This window comes from Strix uralensis, chromosome 15 (assembly GCF_047716275.1).
Source record: "Strix uralensis isolate ZFMK-TIS-50842 chromosome 15, bStrUra1, whole genome shotgun sequence".
NCBI classification, from domain to species: Eukaryota; Metazoa; Chordata; class Aves; order Strigiformes; family Strigidae; genus Strix; species Strix uralensis.
In genome coordinates, this window is record NC_133986.1 from 12,623,442 (window position 1) to 12,650,868 (window position 27,427).

General features: G+C 49.9%; 3 protein-coding genes and 1 non-coding gene across 15 annotated transcripts; 2 read left to right on the plus strand and 2 right to left on the minus strand.

Moving 5' to 3' along the window:
- Nucleotides 1–6,563: 6,563 nt before the first annotated feature.
- On the minus strand, nucleotides 6,564–11,449 carry CCDC32 (coiled-coil domain containing 32). Of its 2 annotated transcripts, none has more exons than XM_074885367.1 (4): nucleotides 11,374–11,449; nucleotides 10,711–10,960; nucleotides 8,343–8,499; nucleotides 6,564–7,905 (listed from the first exon to the last, which is right to left on the minus strand). In XM_074885367.1, exons 2-4 carry the CDS (start codon nucleotides 10,949–10,951, stop codon nucleotides 7,767–7,769), a joined length of 537 nt encoding a protein of 178 aa, XP_074741468.1. In that variant the 5' UTR covers nucleotides 10,952–10,960; nucleotides 11,374–11,449; the 3' UTR covers nucleotides 6,564–7,766. The 2 variants fall into 2 exon arrangements, with proteins under 2 accessions (XP_074741468.1, XP_074741467.1); XM_074885366.1 differs by lacking the exon at nucleotides 11,374–11,449 and having other exon boundaries at nucleotides 6,564–7,300; nucleotides 7,766–7,905; nucleotides 10,711–10,951.
- A 45-nt stretch (nucleotides 11,450–11,494) lies between these two features.
- LOC141950489 (protein-L-isoaspartate(D-aspartate) O-methyltransferase-like) lies at nucleotides 11,495–18,222 on the plus strand. 10 transcript variants are annotated; one of them, XM_074885359.1, is made up of 9 exons: nucleotides 11,495–11,579; nucleotides 12,255–12,393; nucleotides 13,251–13,355; nucleotides 14,904–14,935; nucleotides 15,424–15,528; nucleotides 16,166–16,286; nucleotides 16,922–17,007; nucleotides 17,226–17,395; nucleotides 17,716–18,222. In XM_074885359.1, exons 2-9 carry the CDS (start codon nucleotides 12,279–12,281, stop codon nucleotides 17,726–17,728), a joined length of 747 nt encoding a protein of 248 aa, XP_074741460.1. In that variant the 5' UTR covers nucleotides 11,495–11,579; nucleotides 12,255–12,278; the 3' UTR covers nucleotides 17,729–18,222. The 10 variants fall into 10 exon arrangements, with proteins under 10 accessions (XP_074741460.1, XP_074741462.1, XP_074741456.1 ...); XM_074885361.1 differs by having other exon boundaries at nucleotides 11,496–11,579; nucleotides 12,258–12,393; XM_074885355.1 differs by having other exon boundaries at nucleotides 11,500–11,635; nucleotides 12,258–12,393.
- Nucleotides 18,223–18,488: 266 nt separating this feature from the next.
- Nucleotides 18,489–23,040, plus strand: RPUSD2 (RNA pseudouridine synthase domain containing 2). Of its 2 annotated transcripts, XR_012631041.1 has the most exons (4): nucleotides 18,489–18,936; nucleotides 19,454–19,750; nucleotides 20,486–21,359; nucleotides 22,472–23,040. XR_012631041.1 is itself a non-coding variant. In XM_074885354.1 (3 exons), exons 1-3 carry the CDS (start codon nucleotides 18,520–18,522, stop codon nucleotides 21,272–21,274), a joined length of 1,503 nt encoding a protein of 500 aa, XP_074741455.1. In that variant the 5' UTR covers nucleotides 18,489–18,519; the 3' UTR covers nucleotides 21,275–23,040. The 2 variants fall into 2 exon arrangements, 1 of the variants encoding a protein (XP_074741455.1); XM_074885354.1 differs by having other exon boundaries at nucleotides 20,486–23,040.
- Nucleotides 23,041–25,108: 2,068 nt separating this feature from the next.
- Nucleotides 25,109–25,190, minus strand: TRNAS-GCU (transfer RNA serine (anticodon GCU)). The gene has a single exon. It is a non-coding gene; the product is annotated as a tRNA-Ser (tRNA).
- Between the last annotated feature and the right edge of the window lie 2,237 nt (nucleotides 25,191–27,427).

A 27,427-nucleotide genomic window follows, 5' to 3' on the forward strand; every position in this document is an offset into this window, starting at 1 on the left:
GTACCAAGCGCCGGAGCTGCTGGAGTGGGGCGGGGGGATGCGGCCCCGGGGGTGGCTGGGCCAGTGACTCTTCTGTAAGGCTGAAAGCTTGAAATAAGAGGGGGGGGATAAAATAAAAGTGTGGCTGGAGTCAGCCTCATGCAATATGGCCACGAGCACAAATCTCTTGGCCGCTGTGAGCCATTAAGGCCTTTGTTGGGGAAGTGCCGGGTTGCTGACCGGGTGCCCAGCTGAGACCCAGCAAACTCAGTGGTTAAATGAGCAGGGAAACGGCGACGGCCAAGTTGAACGAGAGGGCTGGGGCTGAATGGGGAGAAAGTGGCGTAACCGTGAGCGGGTGTGGGCGCCTACCAGCCCTTCTCCCCGCTCTCTTCCCACAAAGACTGAGGGCGATGCGTTGGAAAACTGTTTATTTTCTGTGTACAGGGCACATACTGTTGCATTAAGGAAATTTCAGGGAGTTCGTTGTTTTGCTTGAAGCTGCTTAGGGCCCTTCCCCGCCACCTTTCAGTGCGTGTCCCCGAGCTGGGGCTTTGCGTTCCCACCATGTGGCTCGCGAAGGGCGGCTGCGGGCTCGTCCACGGGGGCAGCGATGGGGGATGCGGTTCATGAAACCCACGGGGCTCCTGCCGGCTTCGGCGCAGGGCGAGCAAAGGGCCTACAGGCTGAAACGCGGCAGGGAGACACGATGAGGAGTCACGAGAGGTTGTTCCTGGAACGTGCAGCTGCCACTGTCTGTAGGTTGCATCCTTCCTTCTGCGGCGGCCGCTCGGAGCGTGCACGGCTGCGGTTTCTCTCCCATCCTCTCTCCCACCCCTCTGGCCACGTTTTCTTGCAACCTCGGCTCCCCTCAGTGCTTTTTCCACTCCCATTTTTCCTTTTGGAAATGATTTCCAGCTTATTTCAAGGTAGTGAATTGCTACGTGATCGATTGATACGCGGATAAAGACTTTAGAAATGGGGGCTTGTGAGAAATTAGCTCTAATTGGGCATTTATTACTGTAACACAGTTGAACCGTGTGATTAAAAAGAGGAAGCAAGCATTGCTTCAGTACTGATTTCAGTGGCGAGATGAAGTTAATAATGTACGACTCCTAACGAGATTTGAGAGGCAAACAATAATCTCAATGTCCAGCAACTACAGTAATTACTTTGTTTCCATTGCGTTATGCAAGAGTGTTATGACAAGCTTGGTAGTAATGAGAGCTGAAATTAACCCCGGGGATAATTACCCTGCTGACCTGAGCGAGGGGCTGATGGGGAGATGGGGCAGATCGCCACTGATTAGAGACCTCGCGCCCTTTGGTTTGTTTTTCAGCGTGGAGGGAGCCCACAGCAATCAAGCTATGGGAAAGCTTTTCTTTCCTGGGCCAAAAATGCTCCAAAATGAGCTGAGTGGCCGTTCATTGGGCGGGTGCGGACCTTGTCCCCCCAGCTCTCTCTGGGTCGTGGCTCCGGCCGTGCCCGGGTCCCACGGGCAGTTTGCATCCGCAGGTTCAGCCCTGGCAGCAAACCCGGCACATCGTTTCGGGATCACAATGTAATTTTCCTGACTCTCCAAACTCAAACACCTTTGATTTGCCTCGGGAACGGCAGGAGTTGGCTGGGGATTTGTGTTTGTGGTTTCTGGGAGGGTAGGACCTAGATCCTAATCCCAGCTGGACAGGGAAGGGGTTGATCTTGGAGATATCCCAAAGCAGATAAAGAGTAAAAACAAAGCTGAAAATGTTTGGAAGTGGAAGGGGGAGCCAAGCCTCCCCGGGCAGCCCATGCAGCTGAATTCCCCGTGGCATCTCTTGTGGGTTTGGGCAGTGGATTACGAAGGCACTGGGAGGGCAACAAGCACACAGAAATCCACCCTGGGTTTGCGAAGATTGTCCTGAAAAAACAAGCAGCCACTTGCCCCCAACCACAAACACCATCTTCCAGCTAAAATACTGTTATGAAGTTTTTATTAGAAGTGTTAGGACAAACACTGCAGTTTTAAAGCTCTCGGCTATTCAGAAATACGCTGTCGTGGAACCGCTTTGGAGCAGTTACTGCCTCTCATGAAAAGATTGGGCCTTTGTCATTTTTACCTTTTTCTTTTTTTTCTTTCTCCTTTGGAAGGAAAATCAAATCCTTCCTTCTCCACAGCCATCACTTTGAAGCTGGATGTATTAATTGCCATTTGCCCCATAATAAGGGAGAGTAGTAACAGGGTTGCTTGTTATTTAACGTGGGGTTATTTATTAAATACTGCCAGCGTATTTAACGGGGTACCTGGCTGCCAGCCCATCAGCTCTGTTTTCTTTGGAAGCCTCCGATTCCACCTGCAAGATCTTTTCATCTTCGCCTTCGTAGCTTATTAAAGAAGGGAAAATTAATCATCATCATCATCAACTGGAATTTTTTGGGGTAAGAGGAATCGAAATTGTCAGATGTGTCCTAGGAAAGTTCTGCAAAATTATGACTTTTGGTGCGAAAAGGCTGTTGATTTGTCTCAGTCTGAGGGATGTGGGTCACTGTTATTAAAGCTGGCTGGGAGCTGACTTCAGAGGCGAGCACTCATTCCCGCCCAGTAATCAGCAGGAAGAAAATCATCTTTGTCTCTATATCGCAGTCTGGTTGAGAGCTGCTGTTAATTTTAAACAGCAGAACAATCTGATACGGGAAGCAGAAGGCTCTTAAAAGATCATTTGAGATGAGAGATGGAGTCTGGACATGACAGCAGAGTAACGAATCGCTGCAGGGCTGGGACAGAGCACATCCACCCCGACTCAGACAGATAATTCATCCACAGCCAGGGCAACCAGTAGCAGTGCTGGAGCTTTTCCCTCTGCACGTGCTTGGGTCAGAAAAGGTTTTTCCAGGACAATCCTTACTGCTTCCAGACCCTGTAGGATAAACTGCTCATCCCAAAGCGCATATTGCCCTGGCCCAGGGGTTTGTGTCTCTGCATGGAGACAAGTGATGGATTCGAAAGCTGTGACCCACCCCGCTGAGCCTGGCTTGGGAGCTGGAGATGCTGCTTGAAGCATCAGAGCTTGAGGCATCTGCTATGACATCCCGGTGTCCATCCTGCCCTGTACTGGTGATGACCAGGAATCAGGGTTTGCTGTGATTTTACCCTTTTCTTTGTGTGTGGGTCACCAGGTTGGCTTCTAGAAATAACCACAGGTTCCAGCACCTGCAAGACACCTCCAGAGAGCAACCAGAGTAGGACCACCTGAAGCCACTTCTGAAAATCACAGAATCACAGACTGGTTTGGGTGGGAAGGGACCTTAAAGCCCATCCAGTGCCACCCCCCGCCCCGCCCCGGGCAGGGACACCTTCCACTAGCCCAGGTTGCCCAAAGCCCCGTCCAACCTGGCATTGAACCCTTCCAGGGAGGGGGCAGCCACAGCTTCTCTGGGCAACCTGTGCCAGGGCCTCAACCACACTCACAGGGAAGAATTTCTTCCTTAGATCTCATCTAAATCTCCCCTCTGGCAGTTCAAACCAGTTACCCCTCTTCCTATCCCTCCCCTCTGATCAAGAGTCCCTCCCTCCTTTCCTGTAGCCCCTTTAAGTCCTGGGAGGCCGCTCTAAGGTCTCCCCGGAGCCTTCTCTTCTCCAGGCTGAACCCCCTCAACTCTCTCAGCCTGTCCTCACAGGGGAGCTCCTCCAGCCCCCCCGAGCATCTTCGTGGCCTCCTCTGGCCCTGCTTGAGCAGGTCCGTGTCCTTCTGCTGTTGGTGCCCCCAGAGCTGGACCCAGCACTGCAGGGGGGTCTCCTGAGAGCGGAGCAGAGGGGGAGAATCTCCCCCCTCGCTCTGCTGCCCACACTGCTCTGGATGCAGCCCAGCACACGGGTGACTGTCTGGGCTGCCAGCGCATGTTGCTGGCTTACAGGCAGTTTTCCACCCACCAACACCCCCACATCCTCCTCCTCGGGGTGCTCAGTCAGTCAGTGTTCATCACCTGTTCTGCAAAATGGCAATCGCAGCACAGACTGTCCTCCCGCAGCAGGTTGCAATTTTTCCCAACCCGAGATCCTGGAGTGCCTGTCACTTAGAAAGCAGGACGGAATATTCTCAGCATCATTATACGGTGCTGCCAGCTGACGCTTCAATTGGATTGATTTTGTCAGTTCAAGTACACGGTGAACCACCTTTTTTTCCCCCTCTGTGGGTGGGTGGGCGCTCTTGGGAAAGCGCGGGGAGGATCAGACCGAGCGCGTTTATCAGCGCACGTCAAGCACAAACGGAGCCGACCTTGAGGTGTGCGGTCGTGCCGCAGGAGGCAGCTGCCCGTCCTCGTTTTCCCAGGGATGTGTGTGAATCCTAGCAGTGGGCTGCGTTTGTGCATTGCCTTGTGCTGGAGAGGGATGTTTAATGGGTGTTTATGGCCAATTAGATTCCACAGAGGCACAAATCAGCCTCAGCCATTGCCCGAGTATTTTTTTTTTCCTTAGTCACTCATTGGTTTAGGTGCTGCTTTCAATAAAAAGGTGCTTTGAGGCTCCTGTTTCCCAGCCCCCTTTTCCTCCTCACGCCTTTGCTCGCTGCCCAATGTGCTCCGGTAGCCTGGCTGCCGTTTTGGCCAGCACGATCCACAGCAGTGGCCCTTGCATTGCTCTGAGGCAGCAGAACTCAGATTGTCTTAGATTTCACTTTATTCTGCCCCATCTTGAAAACAAATTACTGGCAGCCTGACGATGGTGATGTGTTACAATACCAGTGTGATCCATCCCTCTGGGAAGTTTAAGGGGGTAGAGAAATGCTGTTTCATGCAGAGAAAAGGGTGAAGTATTGTCTTTGAGAGGTACTAACTGGAGCGGGGCTGACATTTCTTTTGTGATTATGAGTTCCTCACACCTAAAAAAATCATCTCCCATATTTGATAGCAGGTCTCTGTGTGTTAACAGGGTGCTTCTAGACACTGCTCCTGTGGACCCGTCTGCACCAACTGACACTTTGCTTTTTCTCTATCGCTACGCGGGTACCAATGGCTCAGCTGTTTGTTTAGCTTGGCGCATCTCCCAGCATGCGAATTATTTCCACATATAGGAAGGCTGGTGTTGCTGTGTAAGCAAAAAAAAAAAAAATCCCTAGGGAAAATTCTGCTTGCACCAGCAAGAGTTTGCCTGGCTGACAGGAGCTAACCAGCTTGCTTTTCCTGGGGTAAACCGTAATAGCTTGAAGTCAAGTCCTTGCTTAAACCACCTGTAGCACCACCGAGTGCAACGACACCGCCCAGACGCGTCCTGCTGCCTCACGTGTTCAGTTTAAGCCATCTTGTAAAGTTCTTTGGGGTCTAACGGAGGGGTTCTTGCTATTCTGACGGTGATTGAAGTACAGACCCGTCCCAAGTCTGATTTCTCTGGGTCAGTGTCCAAAGGCTGGGCCACGTAAGCTCCCAGCTCATTTTTCCGAACCCCTCCCCACCCTAGTGCCTTCACTGGTCGGTGCCCCTTTGAGCAACACGGGGTTAGACTAAAGTGTCAATGTTTCTATGCAGTAAAGGCATGGTTAGGTTAAAACTAGATAAAAAATAGCTTGTGTGCTCGCAAACCAGCTTTTTAAAACTCTTTTCTTTGTTCTTCAGTGGACAGATCAGGCCCCCAGCCCTACCACTTACACCCTAGTTGAGTTAGAGTTAGGCAGCCTCTGGAGCAAGGCTGGACTGACAGGGCTGGATCTACTGCTTGATCTGACACCCGTCTCCCATTAAACGCCAACTTCTAAGCGCTTTGGCAGGTTCAATTTACCGTCTTGTGATGACATTGCCAATCAACAGCCACAAACAGCAAACTGGTATTTCTTCCTGACTTGCGTCCAGTGTGATGACTGAGCAAACCCACGCTAGGCCCGGCGCCCGTTCGGCTTTCCTGGCCATGCTGGAGCAGCTGCCACAACACTGCTGGAAGCCAACTGACCCTTCACCAGCACGGCCACGGGGCTGCTCAGGGTGGGGGCTGGCCCACCCCTTGGGGATGGGGACTGTGATGGTATTTTTTAATTTATTTTTTTCTCTAGTGCCCTTCTCTAGAGGGAATGCCAGGTTATGTGGACCCAAACTGTAAGTGTTTCAGTACAGTTATTCTGAATACATTTCTTTCTCAGATAGACAAAAGAATATGAAGCATCTTCACAGTCACTGCTGATCACAAGAAGGAAATGTATCGACTACAAAACAGTCTGGGTACAGACAGAGAAATTGCATCTCTCTGTACGTACCATTTCTGGTAAATACTCAGAAGCATCTTTGTTACAGCCTGACATCACAGGTGAGAGATGTTTATAGCACTGTGTCAGTACAGGAAAGCAGACGTATTTTTAGAGATAAGTTAAAGGGGACATTTAAAAGATGACTAAAACCACCCTCCAACAAGACACGAGACTTGCAAGTCTTGTATCACTGACGTTCAGGTGATTCACCATATTTCTCAAGTCTTAAAAAAATAAAAGTGTTTGTTCTAATGGAGACTCACGAGTGTGACTTTGGGCAGCCTGGTTTTACTGAAAAAACTGATCATGGAAACAAACACTGAGTCACGACGCCGACGGAGAAGCACCAACAGAGAAACAGGGGTCGGCGAATGAGATAACAGCACCATTTATAATTGCACGGACAGGAAACAAGGAAGCTCTATCAAGAAGCTACTTTTAAAAATGTCTTTTGATACAGATACATGATGAACATGGCATGACTAGTGTGCACAGATGATCAGAACCATCCCTGCACATTCTGTCTTGAGGAGCTGTATCCCACAGAATATGTATGCTGCTTCCCTCTACCGACCTTCTGTGTCAATGCCAAGACAGAAAGCACTGGTTCAAGTACACGATTAGGGATTCTTTGATTAGTCATGGAAAATAACCCTCTGCAGAGTTAAACAGGATGAAAAACAAATACTAGAACATAATATTTCAAGTCAGAGAATTCTATGCAAGTCTGTGATGAAAACAAGTTGTTTGTAGCCTCCCTGGTTATTGCTCTGGGATTCCTGATACAGAATCTCACCTGACCCTCTTTTGGAAAGGCTGAAGGAGATAAACAGGTACCAAATCACCAACAAGAATAAAAAATATTTCCCCTCCAGCCTATTCTATAACAGACAGATTGGTCAATAAAGAGGGATATTGTAGGAGGGTACATCAAAGAGGAATGTTAAATAGTTGCAATGTCAATGATACCATCAATTTAACAATCGCAGTGATAGCTTCCTGCAGGGTTCCGAATTCATGTAGGTGAAAAATATTTGTCTTCCTCCAGGCACAGCTCAGGGCCAGCTCAGGCTTAAACAGGGAAGATCAATAGAAAACACCACAGTGGACTTTGCAGGAAAGAAAAAAAAAAAAAAAAGCCCAATTGAGTAATAAAAAAGGTACAAGACAAGAAGAAAACCTGATTCAGTGGTTTTATCTGTTCTGTTCTAGACCGTTATGTCTTCTGATGCTTCTGAACAACTGCTATTTTGTGTTTAATACATCTCCTGATGAATTACAAACGATTCACATTCAGACTGGAATGATCAGGTTGCTACAGGCTGGGAGAAGATGGAAGTAAGATTTCAGTTCAGCGTACGCAGGGTCACGGGCGTTCTGCTCTCATCCGTAACAAATGCCAGTCGCTGTCTCCGGAGGGCCAGAGCTAGGTTTTTTTGTGTGTTGGGGTTGTTTTTTTGTTTTTTAAATGACTGATAATTGGCACTTTTGCTCCCCCCCGATATTACTATCGCTGGATACAACTTCATCAGGGCTGGGACAAGAGGCAGCTCTGTGGCAGGGCTGGTGTGTACCTCACTGCTCAGCGGCTGGAGGGTCTCCCTCTGTCTCCTGCTTCTCTGGCTGAGACTCCGGCGGGATGAGGTACTGCACCTCCTCGGTACTGATCGCCACTTTATCAGGCTGCAGCCAGCGCTTTAGATGTTCTAGTGTGCTGAGGGAAAGCAGAGACACAAAATGAAACGAGAGCAACGCAACCTCCCGGGAATCTATGAAAAAAGCATCAGGAAAATCCTCCACGTGTATTTCTTGCACCTCTGCAGGTGTTCCTGTTGCCATGGTTAAGGTCTGTCATGAGACCGATCCGTGTGCCAGGGGAGCAAGCCGAATCTTTCATTCTACAAAGACATTCTGCTGCAGTTGAGCTTTTTAAACTACTGTTAGAAGAGCTCCCCCCTAGAACGATGCAAATGGTCATTATCAAACTGTCTGAGGAAGCCTGCGACAGTCTTACCAAGTTGAAGTGAGATGTGATTTCTGTTGTAGCGCCCTATCGCAAGTCCTGACAAAGCCTTATTTTAGTTTTTAAAAAATAAAGTCTGTTTGCCAACACAGTAAGTGGTGATCCCTTCTCATCGACTTGCTCATTACCTCTCATCAGAGTCGTGTCCCTCGACGTAAAATTCAGACTCAAACTTCTCCTGCAGGAACCTGTCCCAACATTCCTTCTTAGCCTGGGCCAGAGTGCGCAGCATATCCTTGGAGGTCACCTCCTGAGACAAGCCTTTAATTCTCATCAGTCTTCTCTCTGTGAAGAGGCAAAGGAGGGGTCTTTATTATCTTTCTTATGTTTTTCTGAAAGGGAAGAAAAGAACTACCTGGACTTCTATATCAAAAAAGTTAAATTAACTTTTCAAGACTAAGTTATATTTTAAAAGTCATTTTTCACCCTGTATTTCACGTCTGCGCAACTGTCTTTGTCGTATGTATCAAGACAACTTTTAGATGATGCTTCTGAAGGAAATAAGGTTTATGCAATCAGTCAACTCCACCCAGTTTTGAGTTTTCATAACTTTTACTTACTGTTCAGTTCCCATAAAATCACACAGGAGAGTACAGATCTCACAGGCATTAAGTTCCCACCATTTCCATGCAAATTGGCATGGAATAGAAACCACACTAATTGCAGCATGAATCCAAATAATGCGCAAACTGAGGAAAAAAAATGTGAGCACAGCAGTATTATTCGTTGGATATCTCATAATAGAATGTGATATTGTGAGTTCCTCGGCCACAGGGGACAAGGAAAAGCGTCTCCTTACCAGACGCAGGGTAATCCAACAATGATACACAAAGAAAGCAAATTTCATTAATTCCTCTGGTCACAAAATCCCATTATACCGGTTTCCTCCTTAAATTGGCTCAGGTATTGACTTATAATCACACTTTTTACTGAAAAGTGTATCATCATTAGTGGAATTGGGCTAGTTCACAACGCTGGGGCCCCCCTGTTAAGCTTTCTGGGGTTGTCTTCGTCGAGAATTGAGCTGTCACTGAAGTCTCTGGCCCTAGCAATTCCGAAGATTTGAATTATCCTATCTGCCCAGACATCCTGCCAGGCTGACGCTGGGATTCTGCAGTCACTAATCCTGGCCAGGTACAAACACAGAACAGGTTTATTTCTGTTGACTTAGAATACACAAGAGAAACTTTGTGCTAGCGTTATGCTTTCATCCTGGCTGTGAGAAAACAGACATAGCTCCAGTCTGAAGCCTGCTTGTAAAAATTAACCCACTGGCATTTTCTGAACAAGTTGGAACTGCAGCAGTAATTAATACCAGAAGAGCAATGTATGTCTTGTTGCTGTGGCACCCTTGATCTAAGAACTCTACTTATGTACTGCAAAACAGTAGTCTAAAACAGCAACTAAGGCAAGATAGAAGTTTTAGCAGAAATAAAAGGTTAAAAAGCCACTTCTGCCACCCATTCCTCCTGGCCTGTTTCTGTGTGCAGCCTCATACGCAAGCCAAGACAACTACATGTGTGGCTGCACTGCAAACCAGGTTACAAAGTGACCCAAGACAAAAATAACTCCACAGGAGGGAAGGAATGGAGAAAGAAGAGCCATAAAGATGGAATATTTTGCTATGAGTGGAGGGAGTAGCAGCCCAACTGCTGGAGAGCAGGGGAAGCCCAAAGCTTCCTCCTAACAGGCCAGAGGAGCACCCGTCCCGGGGCTGAATGCTGTTGTAGTGAGGCCTCCGAAGGGAGTAGGAAATACTTAAAAGAGGGTGACAAATTCCATGGCCTTAGAGCTAAAGACTGCTGTGCTAGGATGTCAGCTCCAGTACTGGTAACCTTATCATCCCTCATATCAAGTGTTTCTATCAGCTGTTACGCTGCTCACAATCAATTTGTGGCTTTATAGATTATGCAGGAATTAAGAGAAGCAATTGTGCAAAGATGATCTGTCATCTTAAAATACAGACTCTAGAAGGCATGATTTAGGAAAGCATCAGAGCTTTCTTTCCCATACTCGTCCCCCTCCTCTCCAACCATAAAACAGGTCACAGAAAAAAATCTCACTTTTCTCTTTCCACTCAGAAGTGTCTCCTGAGACTCCACAAAAAGAATGAGACAAATACAGGTAACACAAAACCACACAGGCTCTATAATGAGTTCAGAATGCACTTCCCCTCCCCAAGTCAACTACAGTAGAACTACATACTCTTCAGAGAAAAAACAGCCGTGTCCCTACTCCACTTATTTTGAGGGGAAAAAAAACAATTTGTACTTGATAAAAAGTTCCTTTCAGTGGCACAGGTGAAGGAGCTATGACCACGCTTCTCATTTCCACTAATACACTTGCAGTAAACGAGTCAGATGCTCTATTAAATAGTTGCAAGACATCTTTCCAAACAAAGCCGTGAGCACCGTCACCTCAGCTGCATAAACAGAGCCGCAGCTGTCATCAGGCACCTAAGCAGATGGAGAAATTGAAGCCTCACCAGACACTCACCTAGGGATGCTAAATACACCTCCGAATCATTCAGGGGTGCCCAGGGCTTCAGATCTGCTTGGGAAGAGCCATTTGACCCACCGCCCTGGCTTCCTCCGTCGGTGTAGGAATCCATGAAGGAGTCTGTAAAAGCATCGCTAGCATCCTTCTGGTCGGGATGTGGCAGGCACGAACAGATTTCAGCCCAGAGGTCTTCGCTGGACCTGGTGACCACGGAGTCAACACTCTCAATCATTCTCATCGTGAAGTCCTGAGGTGGGGGAATTAAGCGATGAGTACTGAGCAGAAAGCCCTCTCTCGCAGGCCTCCCCCCTACCCCCCCCCCCCCCCCGCCCCGTCCGAGTCACATCACCAGATGTTTTCGGGCCCTCTCATCCCACCGGGGAAGCTTGGCCTCCCTCCAGAGAGTGATGAATCGCTCCAGTGTGTCGCATTTACACCCGGGGGCCCAGCGAGCCCCTCAGGGCCTGAGGGACCCCGCAGGCCGCGCTGCCTCTGCCGGCACGGCGCCCCCGCCACCCCTTCCCCCGCGGGGCCCTGTCACCGCCGCTCCCCGGGACCACCCGGCTCGGCAGCCCTCTTTCCCCGATGACACGGAGGAGTCGCTCCAGCTGCCGCCCCGATCCCCGCACCCGCCTCAGCCACCGCTGCCGCCACCCGCACCGTAAACACTGGAAACCGCGACAGCTTCTCACTGCGTGATAATTGGCACCGGGGCCTGGCCAATCGCCGCGCTCCCCCGGCGGCGAGAGGGTGCCTATTAGCCCGCCGCCCAGCAGAGGGCGGGGAATAGGCAGGATGCGTGAGGGGAACTGAAGCCGCTGCGGCGCCATCTTGGCCAAGGGCGGAAGTTTTCCTGCGGGGAGGAGGCGAGTGCGCCGTTACACCTGGCAACGGACGGCGGGGGCCTTAGTGCGGCTGCGCGGTGGGTGTGGGGGCGCGCGGGGCCGGTACCGGTACCGGTACCGGTGTAGGTGGGGGCGGCCTGGGCCCTGCTCCGGGCCAGCGGCCTCCCGGTGCTGGCCGAGCCGGCGAGGGACCCGCCCTCCCGGCGGGAGGGGGCTGTCTTGTGGCGCTGGTGCGTGGGTGCGCTCCGCGGGGGGCTTTGCCGCGGCCTTTCCGAGGAGGTTCCGCCTTCTCCCCGTGCCCTCCCGCGGCTGGGCCGGTAGCTGGTGTCACCCTGACCCGCACGGTACCCTCACCAGTGGTGGCTTAGCCCGGCGGTTGCCATCGCCCGCCGGCAGCTCCTGGTGAGAAACGGCTTCTGCCCGGCCCTGTGACGGGGTTTTCGAGGGCTCCGCGTGCAGCAGCTGCTTTAGGTATAATTTGCCATTTTAAATGCAGAAAGCTGCAGCAGGCCGGTAATTATTTCTTACAGCTCTTGCTGTAATCAGGGGAGCGGTGTTGATCCTGACAGCCAGCCCTGTGTGGCGTGTAAGCTCTGTCGTCTTTCAAATAGTATAATAAGCGCAAGATCGTGTTACGAGGAGAGGTGAAGCTTTGGGGTGCCTGTCAGACCGCTGGGTTTGAATTCCCTCTCTCAGCAGGCCGCTGCCTGTTTCCGTGGGATGAGCTGTCTGCTGCCCTGCACCGTGCTTACACTCATGGGACTGTTCTTCGCCAGAACGATGGCCTGGACGTCAAGTGGAAAGACACACCCCGAGCTGGTCAACAACCTCTACAGTGAGTACCAGAGCTGCCGTCAGAATCTGTTGGCACCTCAATGTAAGGATATTTGGTGTTACGCAGCCATACGCAGCGATGCTGTTCACTCTGAAATGTTGGAGTTATACTGCCTGAATTTCAGTGTTTGTCCCCGTCTCAACTTGTTCTATTTATAATTGGAAACAAGATGTTACGCCAGGAAAGACGCTCCACGGCCTTCCCTCCGCTCCTCCGGAGCTGTAAATGCCTGACACCTTTTACAATGCTGCACACCGTGAGGTCGCTCTGAGCCTGCGGCTGCTGAGCTCCCTGGCAGTCTGCGCTCCCTGCCTCAGGGCTGGGGTAGTGCTTGGTGCCACCGCTCCGCTCTGGACGGCAGCTGGAACGCCCTTAAAAACAGCTTTGAATTTCCCCTGCTGCTAAAGCTGTTTTTTCCCCTGTAAGAGTTCCCTCAGAGATGGGGTGTGAAGGGACGCTGAATGTTTCTGCAGTCATTGCTCTTTAGTTTACTGGCTGTGCCAGTGCTCCTGAAACCTGATCTGGGGTCTCCGCTTTCAGGAGTGAAAGTGTGACTCTCTTTATCTTTCATTAGGTTTTGCAGTCCCAGAGACATTGCAGGTGTAAGTCACTATCCTCTGAGAGAGACTGGGCTGGCCGTTGGGACATAACACAATTTCATTTGGGGTAGCACAAACTGGAAGGGAAGTTACTTCCATCTGCAGTTTTGTTTTCTGTGCCTTCTCAGATCACTTATTAAGGTTGAATTCTCCCAGTTCCATTGCCTCCATGAACTGTACTCCCCCCTTCCAAACCTCTTCTTGCTACAGTACTGAGGATTTAAGTCCTTTCTGTCTCTGTTTTCCTTCTTCCCCCAGAAAAAGGGATAATTAAATCCCAGCGAGTCTTTGATGTGCTGTTGGCAACTGACAGAGGTCACTACATCAAATATTTCCCATACATGGATTCTCCTCAATCTATCGGTGAGTAACTTCAGGCAGAGTCACACCACCGTTGCGAAGTGCCCTTGGCTACGCTTGTCACGCTGCCAGAGGGGCAGGAGACGGCTCGGCAGCTCCCAGGACTCTGTGCTGGGCACTCTCTCCCCGGAGCAGTGGCTGAGTTTTACGATTGGTCAGGTAGAGCCAACCCCATCTGTGTTCCAACTGTGGGATCCGAGGAAAGAACGAGACAGCTTTTCCACATTAAAATGTTCTTGGGTTGCTCCGAGCCCCGCTTAGGGAGCGCAGGCTGCGAGAGCTGCGGGGTGTTTCGATGAGTGAACGGGAGCCAGAACGCTTGGGTGTGGCAGCGCTGTGCAGCCATCTTGTGCTCGAGCCTTCCTCAGCCCACAGGAGGAGGTTTTAAGTCAATGGAGTGTGGCAAAAGAGAAGAGTGTTTTCCTATTTTTAGGAAAAAATAAAGAACTGTTCCCATTGGTAATTTTAACTGTAATTTCTTTATCACATAATGAGAATTTTTTATTGCATAAATGCGACTTCTTTACCACGTAAAGTGGAGAGCGGTGATGAGTGATGTTCCTCAGGGGTGGGGGTTGGCACCAGCGCTGTTTAACACCTTTGTTGGGGACATGGACAGTGGGATCGAGGCACCCTCAGCAAGTTCTCCGCCGACACCGAGCTGTGTGGTGCGGCTGACACACTGGAAGGAAGGGATCCATCCTGGGGGACCTGGACGGGCTGGAGAGGGGGAACATGCAAACCTCATGGAGTTCAACAAGGCCAAGTGCAAGGTCCTGCCCATGGGTCGGGGCAATCCCCAGCACAAACACAGGCTGGGCAAGCAGGGGATGGAGAGCAGCCCTGAGGAGAAGGACTTGAGGGTGTTGGTGGGTGGAAAACTGCCTCTGAGTCAGCAACATGCGCTGGCAGCCCAGAAAGTCACACGTGTGCTGGGCTGCATCCAGAGCAGTGTGGGCAGCAGGGCGAAGGGGGGGATTCTCCCCCCTCTGCTCCGCTCTCGGGAGACCCCCCTGCAGTGCTGGGTCCAGCTCTGGGGGCACCAACAGCAGAAGGACACGGACCTGCTCGAGTGGGGCCAGAGGAGGCCACGAAGATGCTCGGGGGGGCTGGAGCAGCTCCCCTGTGAGGACAGGCTGAGAGAGTTGGGGGGGGTTCAGCTGGAGAAGAGAAGGCTCTGGGGAGACCTTAGAGCGGCCTCCCAGGACTTAAAGGGTCTACAGGAAAGGGGGGAGGGACTTTTGATCTGGGGGGGAGGGATAGGACGAGTGGTAATGGCTTTAAACTGCCAGAGGGGAGATTTAGATGAGATCTAAGGAAGAAATTCTTCCCTGTGAGGGTGGTTGAGGCCCTGGCACAGGTTGCCCAGAGAAGCTGTGGCTGCCCCCTCCCTGGAAGGGTTCAAGGCCAGGTTGGACGGGGCTTTGGGCAACCTGGGCTAGTGGAAGGTGTCCCTGCCCAGGGCAGGGGGGTGGCACTGGATGGGCTTTAAGGTCCCTTCCAGCCCAAACCATCCTGTGATGATGAATTTTGTCACTCGTTTCCTTTTAGGATACAAGGCTACAATCAGTGCACCGCATATGGTAAGATGAAACTTTTCACTTTCAATAGAAATGGAGGAAATTGTTTGTTTGCCATTTTTTATTTTAGTTTGTCTTTTTCTTAAATGTAAAAAGGTGAAACAGATCCCACAGACATGATTATCATGCTTGTTTCTTTAGGCATGGTATATGTGAAGGTTTTTTCTTTTTAAGAAGAGTTTGCCCTATACTCTTTAAGTTGCTTTAAAATATGCTTAGACAGGATTTCTGTGCAGCTGAGGTTAGCCATTAACGTTGTCCTTTTTTTGCATGAGACCTTTTTTCCTGCTGCTTCACTTTTTATTACTGAACCTCTTCCTAAATGCTGTTCTGCAAAAAGATCTTCCAGGTGCAACATTTGAGTTTCTGAATGTGTCAGGCAAAGTGCCAGGTGTGTTGTGTTTAAATCAGAGCAGGTAATGCTTAGAACAAGAAAAGGTTTTAGGAGAGGAAACTAAAATGGGATATTTCACACCTTCTTGTCCCCACAGCATGCCCACGCACTGGAATTGCTAAAGGACCAGCTGGTGGAAGGTGCGAAAGCGCTGGATGTGGGCTCGGGCAGCGGCTATCTCACAGCTTGCTTTGCCAGGATGGTAAGCTGGCGGAGCTGCCTCGAGACAGGTCACTTGCCAGAGCTGGTGTGTGTTTTCTGCGGGGAGAGGAGGAGGTGGGAGGAGGGGGTGACCTCTGCCCAGACCAGCTTGTAGTAAAAAAACGGTCATTTTTGCAATCTAAATGGATGCTATATCTGCTGTGAGGTGTTTTGTATGATAACCCCATTCGGATCGACGGGAGTGTGTTAATCTACTGTGCCAGTTCACTGTAGGTTCTTCTTCATTTGCTTCTTAAGTAGTCACAGTCTGTTTCTTTGTTTTCTAAACTCCTGAAATTATTTTCTGTGAAGTGCTGGAAAGCTGGTCAGGTTCCTCTTCCTCAGGAGGTTAGTTAGTCAACAACTGTCCCTGCCCCAGAAGCTGCTAATTCTACCAATAATTATTTCTTTGGACATCCTGGGAATCCCTGTAGGCAGTGTCTAGTGTATCCCTTGAGTAGTTAATACAACTGGGACTCCTCAGCCTTAAAACCAAAGGGGCAGAGTATTTGCACCTCCTGTTCAGAAACTCTGCTCTTAAGTTTCTTCTTGGAAATTCTCCAGTCAGTAACTTGCCCCATAAGGTGTGTTTCTGTCCATATAGGAGGTATATAGGTGTTTGCTGTTTTTCTTTTCAGATGGGCCCAACGGGGAAAGCTGTGGGTGTGGAGCACATTAAAGAGCTGGTACATGAATCCATCAGAAATGTCCAGGAGGATGATCCAGCTTTGCTGAGCTCTGGCCGTGTCAAGCTTGTGGGTGAGCTCCCTGGGATCCTGGTGCTTGTTCTCCTGCAAATGCGTCTGCTCTGGCTGCCGCAGGGCTCTGCCTCTCCAAGCGCTTGTCCCGCCTGGTGTTGGTGTGTGCCACAGTGTTGCCAGAAACCACTGGCTAAGTAAGCACCGTGCCACACCGACCTGAACACCACCATGTAAACGAGTGGTATTTAATGTTACAGGCAGTCTCATCACACCCCTTACCTCCGAGTGTGTAGTGACTATCTTAATGCAGTAAGAGACGCTCTTTGGAGGGGAGTGGCTGTACCACATCTGGGTGTTAGTTTATTTGAATGGGTCTGCACACGCTGTTGTGGGTTTTTTGGGAGAATAACTTGAGTCAGCTCTTCCCGTGTCTGGAATCTCAAGCTTGCACAAAGCCACTGCATTATTGAAAGGCCCTTGTGGCTTTGACAGTTCCTTCTTCTAGCATGGCTCCATTCCAGAAATCTCTCCCCCTTTTTAAAAAGTAAACCAACAAAATGCAGATTCCCATCACAACCTTGTTAGAAAGTTTTCACCATCTAGATTTCAGTTGAAAGGATATAGGAGGAATTATTTTTGCATGGAGTTGCTATCAGAACAAAGGTCTTTTCTGCATGCTTTTCCCTCCTGTAGTGGGAGATGGCAGGCAGGGATACCCCGAAGAGGCTCCTTACGACGCCATTCATGTTGGAGCAGCAGCAGCAACTGTACCCAAGGAGGTAAGAGCGATTGTGCTGGGTGTCTTGCTGTGGGCTGCCTGCATCAGTAGCTCTGAAAAAACTAATAATTAGGGAACCGCTGGAAGCTTCTTTTTCTCTCTGTTTTTTATGGAGCCAGCAAGCTTATGCTTTTCATGGTGTCATGACCTTCACAGTGTGGCTTATTTCCGCTGTCTCTTTTTTTTGGCTCTGCTGACTCCGATTTCTCTGCTTGCCAGTTGCTGAATGAATTGAAGCCAGGAGGTCGGTTAATATTGCCTGTTGGTCCCGAAGGTGCAAACCAAGTTCTGATGCAGTACGACAAAACCAGCGACGGGCAGATCATTGAAACGCAACTGATGGGTGTGATCTATGTTCCTCTGACGGATAAGGAAAAGCAGTGGCCTCGGTAAAAATTCGCTCTCCCTTGAGGAATGTTTCTTCTTCGCAGCTGTCCCTGTGAGCTTGCTCTCCTTGACTGCTGGCTTTACCGAGTCCTGGATTCCTAGCAGATGCTGTTTGTAGAAGAGAGAAGAGGCTTGGCTGTGGTAAGGCACAGCAGGAGAGCAGGATGATTTTTTGTTAGATAGGACTTGCAGACTGAGGACTTGAGCTTTTTTCTTTTTCTGGAGCCTGTGCACTTTCATAAACACTGTAGCTGTAGCCGTGTTGATTCTGTCGCTGAGCTGAAGGCCGTGAATAGTAACTGTTGGTTTTTCTTTGCCTCAGGGATGAATTCTGACGGATGGATATCTCTAAAGTGACCTCAGAAAGCTCATGAATGGGACTTATGTCTGTAGATGGTCTGTATGGTTTTGCTTTTTGAATGGAAGCTTTATCAGTGGACGTGCTTGCAAAGGCAAGTTCTGCTTTAGCAGAGCTCCTTACGGAGGGGTGGAGAAAAGGGTGTTTCTCCAGGAGCAGGGAGAGGCTCTCAGAGGCTGTCTGCTTCCAGACTGGATCCAGATAAACCCTGCTGTCCTCTCTGATAAGCTATAGATAACATCTGTTCTCAGAAGATTCTAAAAGCAGACAGGAATACTTAAAGCTAAACTAAAAATACTCTTTAATATTGACTACTCAGCCTAATGCTTGAAGAAAGTAAGATGCGGTTACTGTTTCAGAGCAGCGATCTACCCTGATTTGTCAAAGTTTAATTATGAGAGCGTGTTCTCTTCCTGTCCTGCATCGACTAATTTAATCTCTGGTAGCAACACTGAGAATTTTGCGTTAAAATCCTGGTCTCTGGGCTTTTCCCTGACGCGCCCTTCCATCTCCCGCTGGCGCTTGGCCTCACGGGCGGCTGACTCGGGTTAAGAGCGGCGGGTGGGCCGCTGGGAGCCGTAAGGGGCTCTTCTGGAAGGGCCGTAGGGCAGGAAGCGCGGCGTTGCGCCGGTGTTTTCCGGTAAATAAAGCGGTTCCACCGCCGAGCCCTCACCTGAGGGGACGGGAGGGCGGGGAGAGGTGACGGGCGCGGCGGGGCGTGGCCTCGCGGTGATTGGCCGCGCCGCCGCGACGTCGCTACGTCCCGCCATGCGCCGCGCCGCGCGGGCCGCGCGCCCGTTCCTTCCCCGCTTCGGCGGCGGCGAAATGGCGGAGCCGGGCCCTAGGGACAAGGAGGAAGCGGTGTCGCCGGCCCCGAAGAAGCGGCGGTTGGCGGCCGGGGAGCGCTACGTGCCGCCGCCGCGGAAGCGGAGCACGGGGGTGAGCTTCGGCGCGGCGCACTTCGCCGAGACCTCGTACTATTTCGAGGGGGGGCTGCGCAAGGTGCGGCCCTACTACTTCGACTTCCGCACCTACTGCAAGGGCCGCTGGGTGGGCCGCAGCCTCCTGCACGTCTTCAGCACCGAGTTCCGCGCCCAGCCCCTCGCCTACTACCGCGCCGCCGCCCGCGCCGGCCGCCTCCACCTCAACGAGGAACCCGTCAGCGACCTGGACATCGTGCTCAAGGTGGGCACCCACTCCCCCGCCCCCCCCAGCCGTGCCCCGGGGCCGGGTCCATCTAGGCACCCCCCGCCCCGGGGCTGGGCCAGTCTGGGCAGCCCGGAGGCGTCCTGGTAACCAGCGTGGCGTGGGGGACCACAACGATGAGTGTCACCCTGGTGATCATCAGTGCAGTGAAATCACCCTGTGACAGTGCTAAAGTTTGGGGTGTTGAAGGGGAGATGGGGGTCTCCCGGGGAATCCTTACCCCGGAGGGGTCAGGAGTGTGCAGGTCATGCAGAGCCAGCGTGCCCCACAGCTTCCTGCTCAGCCCCCAGCGAATGGGCGAGGCACAGGGCTGTGCTCAAGCCAAGTTACCGAATTCAGATGGCGATGCGCAGAGTTGTGCTAAATCGTGGGTTTCAGGACAAAGGGGCTTTCATTTCCTTCCCCCCCCGCCCCCAATATTAAGCCCCCACTATGTGTGGCCAGATGGGGTGGTTGTGCAGGCTGGACTCACGCTAGTTGTCTGTCTTTCTTGCAGAATAATGATTTTCTCAGGAATACGGTGCATCGCCATGAGCCACCGGTCACTGCCCAGCCTATCCAGATTTTGGTGGAGGACGAGGAGGTGGTGGTTGTAGACAAACCCTCCTCTTTGCCAGTACATCCCTGCGGCAGGTTTCGTCACAACACAGTCATCTTCATCCTGGGCAAAGAGCATGATCTGAAGGAGTTGCACACCATTCACCGACTGGATCGCATGACCTCGGGAGTGCTTATGTTTGCCAAGACTGCAGAGGTATCCAAGAGGATCGATGAGCAGGTTCGGGAGAGGCAGGTGAGAGCCAAGGGCTGCTGTGGTTTTTGGAATCCCTTGCGTGGTATTGTCTTGAAACAGGTTAGGTCCAAAGTCAGCCAAATCTTTGGTCTAAATGAGCACAAGTTCCCAAAACAGCTTGTGGTCATCTTACTGTTCTTATTGTATTAAGCATGAGAAACATCAAGAGAAAAAGACAAGAGAAAAAGAGTAAAAATTTAATTGATTTTGGTGATATTAGATTGAAAAGGATCCCCTTCCCTAAGGGACTATGCAAACTGACTGGGATTGTGAAAAACAGTTAGACAGCAGTTTTATTTGTAAGTGGAAATGTGCCAGTCATCTAATACTTTTTCAATTTTAAAAGTTTTAGAAGTTTTTCCTCATTTTTCCAGTGGCTCTCGACCCAAACAGAGCAGTAGCTGTAGGGTGCTAGCTTCCAGGATTTGCTTCAAGTCTGTAAACTGAAGGTCACCGAGAGATGACTCTTGAATTTCATATGAGAAAAACAGGCCAGGCCCTTGTGTTCTTGATTTCCTGACTAGTTGGGGAAAGTATGAGAGAAATTTGGATTTAAATAGCTGATTTTACTTTTTTTGCCTTTTCTGTTGTAATAAAATTTGGGCAGTATGTTGCCTACAAATGTATTTCATTGAAGAGAGAGAGAGGAGTAGCTAGGATGGGACTCAGATATAATCAGGACGGAGACAGTTTTCTGTTTTGCTTTCTGAGATTTACTCTTGTGTCTCCCCATAGCTGGAAAAGGAGTATGTCTGTCGTGTGGTGGGGGAGTTTCCAGAACATGAAGTAGTCTGTGAAGAGCCCATACTGGTTGTTTCTTACAAAGTGGGAGTGTGCCGTGTGGATCCCAAAGGGAAATTCTGCAAAACCATCTTCCAGAGACTCAGTTACAATGGCAAGACCAGCGTCGTCAAGTGTCTTCCGCGTACGGGCCGCACGCACCAGATCCGGGTCCATTTGCAGTATTTGGGGTACCCTATTGTCAATGACCCCATCTATAACATGGAAGCCTGGGGCCCTGACAGGGGGAAAGGTGGCAAGATCGATAAAACAGATGAAGAACTCCTTAAGGCACTAGTAGAGGAGCATCGTTCCAAACAAAGCCTGGATATCTTGGGTATTTCGGAGGAGGACTTGAACTCTAGTGCTGAAAATAAAGACTGTGGTAATGTGAGTGACTGCACAAAGCCTGCGCAGGCTGATCCTATAAATGAGAACTGCCCTGCCGAGGACACGAAGGATCCTGAGAGAAATGACATAGCAGCTTGTCCACTGAACTCTGATACCAACCTGGAAACGCTTGAAAAAGATAAAGAACTTGATTCATGTGAGAATCAGGATGGGCAAACGGGAGAAAATAGTTCAGAAGAGAAAGACCCTTTATGTGTGGAGTGTAAAATTACAAGGCGGGACCCATCTCCTAAGGAGCTGGTGATGTACCTACACGCCCTGCGCTATAAGGGAGCAGAGTTTGAGTATTGCTCTAAGATGCCCGAGTGGGCAATGGAAGACTGGGAGGAATGACTGAGGATGTCCAATGTCTACGGACATTGTTGGCCAAGAAAGCGTCTTGTGAAGACCTAAAATTTACTTTTTCAATGTGGTTGAGGTGAACGAACTGCCTGTGACTTGAGATGGGGTGGGGAGGATTGTTGGGGCTGGAGACTTGTCCTGACTGCCGGCAGGCACTGTCAAAATGAGCGGGAAGACGGGGCTACAATGCTGGGTTCATGCTGCCCTTCGGTGAATTAGCACTTCAGGGCACCAACCACCACTTGGCACAGGCAGCTTTGCCTTTCACCTCCACGTATTCTGGGTCTGCTGCTGATGGTCCACACAGATAATTAAGTGCATGCACTTAAAAGTCAGCAACTGATTTTTCTTCCGGACTGCTGTGTTGTTGTATCTTACAGTAAGAGCTGCTGGAATGTCGTTCAATATGCTGGATGTTGTGTCATACACAAAACTGTTCTTACTGTATTTTATTGTCAGGCAGATTTTAAAACTCAGAGAACAGTGTAAGGTAAAACCAGAGCACTGTGAAGGTGATCCATTTTGTGCTTGCTGTTTGTCAGCAAGGTAGACTTTGCTTTGAAATTGGTCTTTCAGTATTGGTTCAAATAATTACTTAATTTAAAGTTAGTAACTCTAGGGACTGATCCCTTTATGTTGGGCCTATTTTTGGAGGTACTAGTCTGATTTTGTCTTCATGAGATTTACACAGAGGCTGATTTAGTAGATTTTTTGCCTTTCTGTTCTGCAACCTCCCCTGTGACGTATCTCCTGCCTTCTCAGAAACATCTGGCTTCTCTTCTGAGAACCGGTCGATCTCAATCTCTTGTGCCTCATTGAAAACATCTTCAGGCTGGAGCCAAAATCCAAACTAGAGTTCAGTCTGCCAACTTCTATTATTTTTTTTTTTTTTAAACCATACTATAGGCAGGTTGTTTCTGATTGGCGTGGAATTGTTTTTAATATCACTTCAGTGTGACTATCAGCTTTAAAGAAAAACAAAAGCTGTTTTATGAACGAGAAGACTTTTTTAATATACATTTTATATTAATATGTTTCCAGGATGATCAATATCACTATAGTTCTTATTTTCATCAGTGTTTATGTGGTTGCTTCTTGGCCTCTGGGAGGATTATAATAATTCTGCTGTCTCAGGTTCTTTTTTATCTTTTTTTTTTTTCTTCCCCTCTTTTCCGTATGTGTCATCAGTGGTAATGACCAGTTCCAGTGACTGCTGTAGACAATCAGAATCTTTACCAGGGAAGAGCCATGTTGTCTCAGGACTGTTTGCAGACAGTGGTCTCCAGCTCTGTTGCTCCGTAGCCACCTCTCTCCACACCCATTCCTACTAGGGCACACGCATGGTGTTCTACACAACTGAAATATTAAAGAAGCCTTTTTTAAAGGTGAAGAAAGGAATCCAGAGGAGCTGATAGTGTTCAGCAAGTGTGGCAGCAGCCTTGCTGGAGCGTGGTCCTGTCTCAGATGATCTCTCCTTGTTGTACTGTGGTCCAAGGAGCTTTGGCTGTTTCTCAGCCCCCCAGGATGTGGTTTTCATGCAGATCTTTCATGACTGGTTTGCCCATTTCACACAGGTTACTGGAGAACTTGCTGCTTCCCAGGTGTCTGTGAGTGGGATGCTGGGCACCTGAGGTTGGCCAGGCCCATGGGAATGCCTGCCTTCCTCTTGGCAAGGCTCCTGGAATCACTTGATGATGTTACCAGGATCAGGACTTGTGTACCAAAACAGAATAAACCAGTGCTTGCTTCTCCCAATAGCTCATGGTAGCGGAGTGATTTCTTTCTCTCCTGGATCATCCAGCTGACGTGTTGAATGTTTCCATAAAAGTTCACTCAGGCTTGAGCTTTGCTCTTCCACATCCTACCAAGGGTCTCTCATGATTCTAATTTAACCATAGATCTTATTTTATTTTTTTCATGCCATCATGTATTAAGGCCGGGTCTAGTACTTGGCTACGTGCACCTTGCTAAACAAAGGTGATAAAAGGTCCCCTGTGTTGGAGAGATGATGCTAAAAACTAGTGTCATCCAGATTTTTCATGCACTGAAACACCTATTTCATGTAACTGTAAATGAAACTTGAGCACCTTCAGTGTATGAATGAGGGTGTCTGCAGCTGATAGTAGCTTTAGAGGCAAGGGAAAGGCAGTAGATGTAGAGGCAACAGATTTAAATTAGACTTTGAGGTGTCAAGATACATTGTCTGGGTTTTTTTTTTTCTTCTCTAAGAAGTAAGCATCTGAAAGGGCTTTTACTGACGTGTGCCAGTAGATGGAGACTGGATGGCTGAAGGGCCTGATGTGGAGCTGGAGCTCAGTGCTGTTTTTTCCCTTTTTCTGCAGTTAGCATCTTTTAATTATTATACCTTGCTGGTCAAGAAACTCCTGGGCTTCTGCTTTCAAGATACGTTGAATAATGAAAATTTAAGGTTGACTTCACAGGGAGCCAATTGCATCATATTTTATTTCAGTTCAGTGCTGTGAACATGCGCAAAAAGACAGTGTTTTACTGTTTTACTAATAGGGAGAGGTTACTATTAGAGATGTCTTGTGATAAATTCTCACTGAAGAGTAGGTCTGAGGTAAATACTGTGTCCTGGGTGTGGGGTAATTGCAGGCATAAAATATCTGTAGAAGGTGTAGGTCCTGGAAGAAGTCCTTTCTCTGCTACAGTTTTATTTCAATACATCTTTTTATGCTATAGCAAAGGACCAGGAGGATGTGCATCTTCTGGCAAACCCTGGTGGGAACTTTGCTGTGCTCTGTCCACTAGATTGGCTCAGAATTAACTCCTAAAATGTCACCAAGACGCCCATCTTCCACACAGTAATGCTTTTCCAGCTGTGTTTTAACTGGTCCGTTATGGGTGCTATTTGTGAGGCTATGGACTCATGATCTGGCCATTCTCCACAGGGGATTTAGTATAGTCTAATTTCCACAAGGATTTAAGCGTAGTTAAACCTGCTGCAGCGTATGCCTGGAGGGCTGGCAGAGCTGTTACAGTAAATTATGTGAGAGGCCCCTTCCCCAGCTGTGATGATGTGTTTAACTCCTGGAGCAGGGCTGTCTCGTGGGAGTTCTGTGTTTCATTAACTTCTACTTCCAGATTTTTTGAAATTTAACTATTGATGGATTAGGCAGAGAAGAAAAGCTTTCCAGTGTCTTTTCAGTGCAATGATTTATGCTTTTTAAGCTGTCGTAACTTTGTGAAAAGCAAGGCCAAGTGCGATAATCGCTTTTCTAAAGCAAACCTTGACGTAACATTCAGTGAGGCACTGGGCTCAGTTTGGCTGGAGCAAATATTTACCCAAAACTAAGGACTAGGCCAGCCCAAAGATAACAATTTGTTGGGATTGCAAGAATAGATTCAGAAGTGGCTTGTTCCCGGTGGTGTCGTGGCTCTGCAGCATGGCTGGTGTCTGAGGAGAAGAGAGAAGGCAGCCGACCCTGCAGCAGGCAGCGATCCCACAAGGATCCAGACCCCCGGGGACACTGTCCTGGCACTGCCACAGCCATGGTGGCTGCCCCGAGTGGCAGTTTTGCTTCCTCTTCTTTTTTTTTTTTTCCTGTAATGGTTAAAGTATCAGCCCCGGGGAGGCAGGAGCCTGAGGAGTGTCCCCGCGGGACGCAGGCCCCGCCTGGGGCCTACCCCTGAGGAGCGGTTCCCCTTCAAGCCTTCCCCCGCGCCACGGAACGGGGCTGCCGCCGGAGGGCGAGCGGGCGGGGGCCGCCGGGCCGCGCCCTGAGCGACAGCGAGCGCCTCGGTCCCCTGAGAGGTGGGGGGCGGGGGGAAAAATTAAATGGGAGGGAAAAAAAACTTTGTTTTCGACGAGGATGGGATTCGAACCCACGCGTGCAGAGCACAATGGATTAGCAGTCCATCGCCTTAACCACTCGGCCACCTCGTCTCGGTAGCGCTGTGTTTCGCCCAGCCTATAAGGAAGAATGCATCAGCTCCTAGCATCGTCTGCTCCCCGCTGCTCCTTCTGCGAGATGGCGCCGGCGGCTCGGCCCCTCGTCGGCACGACGCAGAGCGAGGCTACCCCGCGGGGTCCGAGCAACCCTGCGCGGTCCGGGAGCTGCCGCCCCGGCCTCACAGCCGCGGCTGCGGAGCGAGCTGGCGAGGGGAAATCCCGAAATGGCAGGCATCGGGCGGATTCCGTGGAGGGCGCCATGTTGTACGGAGCGCTAGGGGCGCCATGCTGTACGGTGGCCGCCGTCGAGCGCCTCTCCGCCGTGGTGACGCCGGCAATTTGGCGCGGTGCGCAGGCGCGGCAGGCGGCGGTTAGATTTGAACAGCGGCGAGGCGGCGGCCCAGCCCTATGGGAGCGGGGGGCCGGCGGACAGCGGCGGAGAGGAGCGGGGCGCCTGGGGGTAGCGGCGGAGAGGAGCGGGGAGCGCCCCGCCGGCGGCGGGCGTGAGGGGCCTTGTCCGGAGTAGTAGGTGAGAGCGGCCGAGGACGGGTCTCGGCGGGGAGAGGCCGGGCCGGGGGAGCGCGGGAGCGCCTGAGGCGACGGCCGTTGCCTGTCGCTGGGGCGGATCCTGCGGCGTAACGATCGGTGAGGAGAGAGCAGTGGTGGGAGGAGGAGAAGGTCGGTCCCGCTGGAAGGAGAGGCCTCCCCCGGGGACCTGGCGTCTCCAGGAGCGAAGTGGAAAGAGGGTTGGGCGGGCTCGGCCCGAGGCCTGAGGGGATTTCACCGGGAGCGGTTGGAGTCGGGGACGGCCTGGAAGCGTGAGGGGAATCTCCCGATAAACTGACCGATAAATGCAGTCCTGATCAATGCGAAGTAATCCGCGTTTGGGAAAATAGCGGTATAAGTGATTACGAGGTGTAATTTAGCATTTGGAGGTCGCTCCGGACAGTGCTGTCAGCGCTGTCAGGGCGGTAAAGCAAACACAGGGGATCGTGAGGGAAACAGCTTGAGAACAACAAGGAATCGTCGAGAGAGGCTGAACAGGTCCTGACTTAAAGGGGGAAAGAGCAAGGAGGGCTTGGGTGGGCATCTATAACATCATAAATGAACTGAATAAAATTATGGAGCGATTCTTCATTGTTGACAGTGTGGAACTGGGAGGTACTTAATTATCAAATACAGGAATAAAAAGACATGCTTTTTCATAAACAGAGTAACAAAGCATTTCAACTCACCACTTGAAGGTTAAAGATATGTAAATAAGTTCAAAGAAGTATTAGAGATTGACTACCGAGCTTCTTGATTGGGATGTGAATTCCAGATTAGTAGACCTCCTCCTAGCAGGCTAAACAGGGGTCTGTTCTTTTGCTCTCCTCTAGACACCTGTATGCACGGCCATCTTTTATATCACTTATTCATTGAGTTTAGTCTGATCCAGTGCAGCAATTCTTACATCCGAAGGATTCTGGCTCCTGGCCGGGGAGCTGCTGTGGGGATGCCTCCTGAATGCAGTGCCTCGGTTTTGTTGCCTCAGAGCTGCAGGCCCTGAGAATCAAAGCCTCTCGGGCTACCTTTTTGACTGGTACTAATGTAAACCTGCTACATCTTTGGAGAGAGGAAGTACTCTGCAAAAATAAAACTAGAAATTAATAAAGTTCGTTTCAGCAAATCAGCTTCTGTGTACGAGTACAATGTCATTCTGGGAAACTTCTCTGGCTCTTATTTGTTATGCCTTCACATTTAATGATGTCTTCAAAACAGTGGTTTTTTTCTGTTTAAACAAACAAATTTACTGGGGGAAAAAAAAAATCTTTTGGTTAAGTTTTCTCATCGTGCCTTCTTGCCCTCCCTGAACATCATCTGTGAGCAAACTGGTATTTCTGAAGAGATTGTTCCTTTTCCCTTCACCTGTAATTCAAACACTGCTCTGCCTTGTGAGCAATAGCATTTTATGTGGCTTAGCTTTCTTTTCCTACATAAGTCTTAGTTTTAGCTTGTAAAATAAGAGTCAGTTGGCGGTTTAAATCGCTGACAGTGAGGGACAATGAGACTTGGTGGACAAGGGAGAGCATAGATGTTGCTTATCAGAGGGAAATTATCACTGTGTGTGAATACCTGGTGAGTTTAAAGAAGAGGGAGTCAGGCTCTTCTTGGTTTTATCTAGTGAAGGCACAAGAGTCAGTGGGCACAAATTGTAATACAAGAAATTCCATTTAAACATAAGGGGGAAG

What these genes read in the sequence shown, in the direction of transcription:
- RPUSD2 (XM_074885354.1), top strand. Translation starts at nt 18,520, where the DNA reads ATGCGCCGCGCCGCGCGGGCCGCGCGCCCGTTCCTTCCCCGCTTCGGC. An exon ending in ACCTGGACATCGTGCTCAAG is followed by an intron (nt 18,937 to 19,453) that starts GTGGGCACCCAC and finishes TCTTTCTTGCAG; the next exon opens with AATAATGATTTTCTCAGGAA. An exon ending in AGCAGGTTCGGGAGAGGCAG is followed by an intron (nt 19,751 to 20,485) that starts GTGAGAGCCAAG and finishes GTCTCCCCATAG; the next exon opens with CTGGAAAAGGAGTATGTCTG.
- CCDC32 (XM_074885367.1), bottom strand. Translation starts at nt 10,951, where the DNA reads ATGAGAATGATTGAGAGTGTTGACTCCGTGGTCACCAGGTCCAGCGAA. An exon ending in GGTGTATTTAGCATCCCTAG is followed by an intron (nt 8,500 to 10,710) that starts GTGAGTGTCTGG and finishes GCCTCTTCACAG; the next exon opens with AGAGAAGACTGATGAGAATT. An exon ending in GGACACGACTCTGATGAGAG is followed by an intron (nt 7,906 to 8,342) that starts GTAATGAGCAAG and finishes GCTTTCCCTCAG; the next exon opens with CACACTAGAACATCTAAAGC.
- LOC141950489 (XM_074885359.1), top strand. Translation starts at nt 12,279, where the DNA reads ATGAGCTGTCTGCTGCCCTGCACCGTGCTTACACTCATGGGACTGTTC. An exon ending in CAATCAGTGCACCGCATATG is followed by an intron (nt 14,936 to 15,423) that starts GTAAGATGAAAC and finishes TTGTCCCCACAG; the next exon opens with CATGCCCACGCACTGGAATT. An exon ending in CAGCTTGCTTTGCCAGGATG is followed by an intron (nt 15,529 to 16,165) that starts GTAAGCTGGCGG and finishes TTTTCTTTTCAG; the next exon opens with ATGGGCCCAACGGGGAAAGC.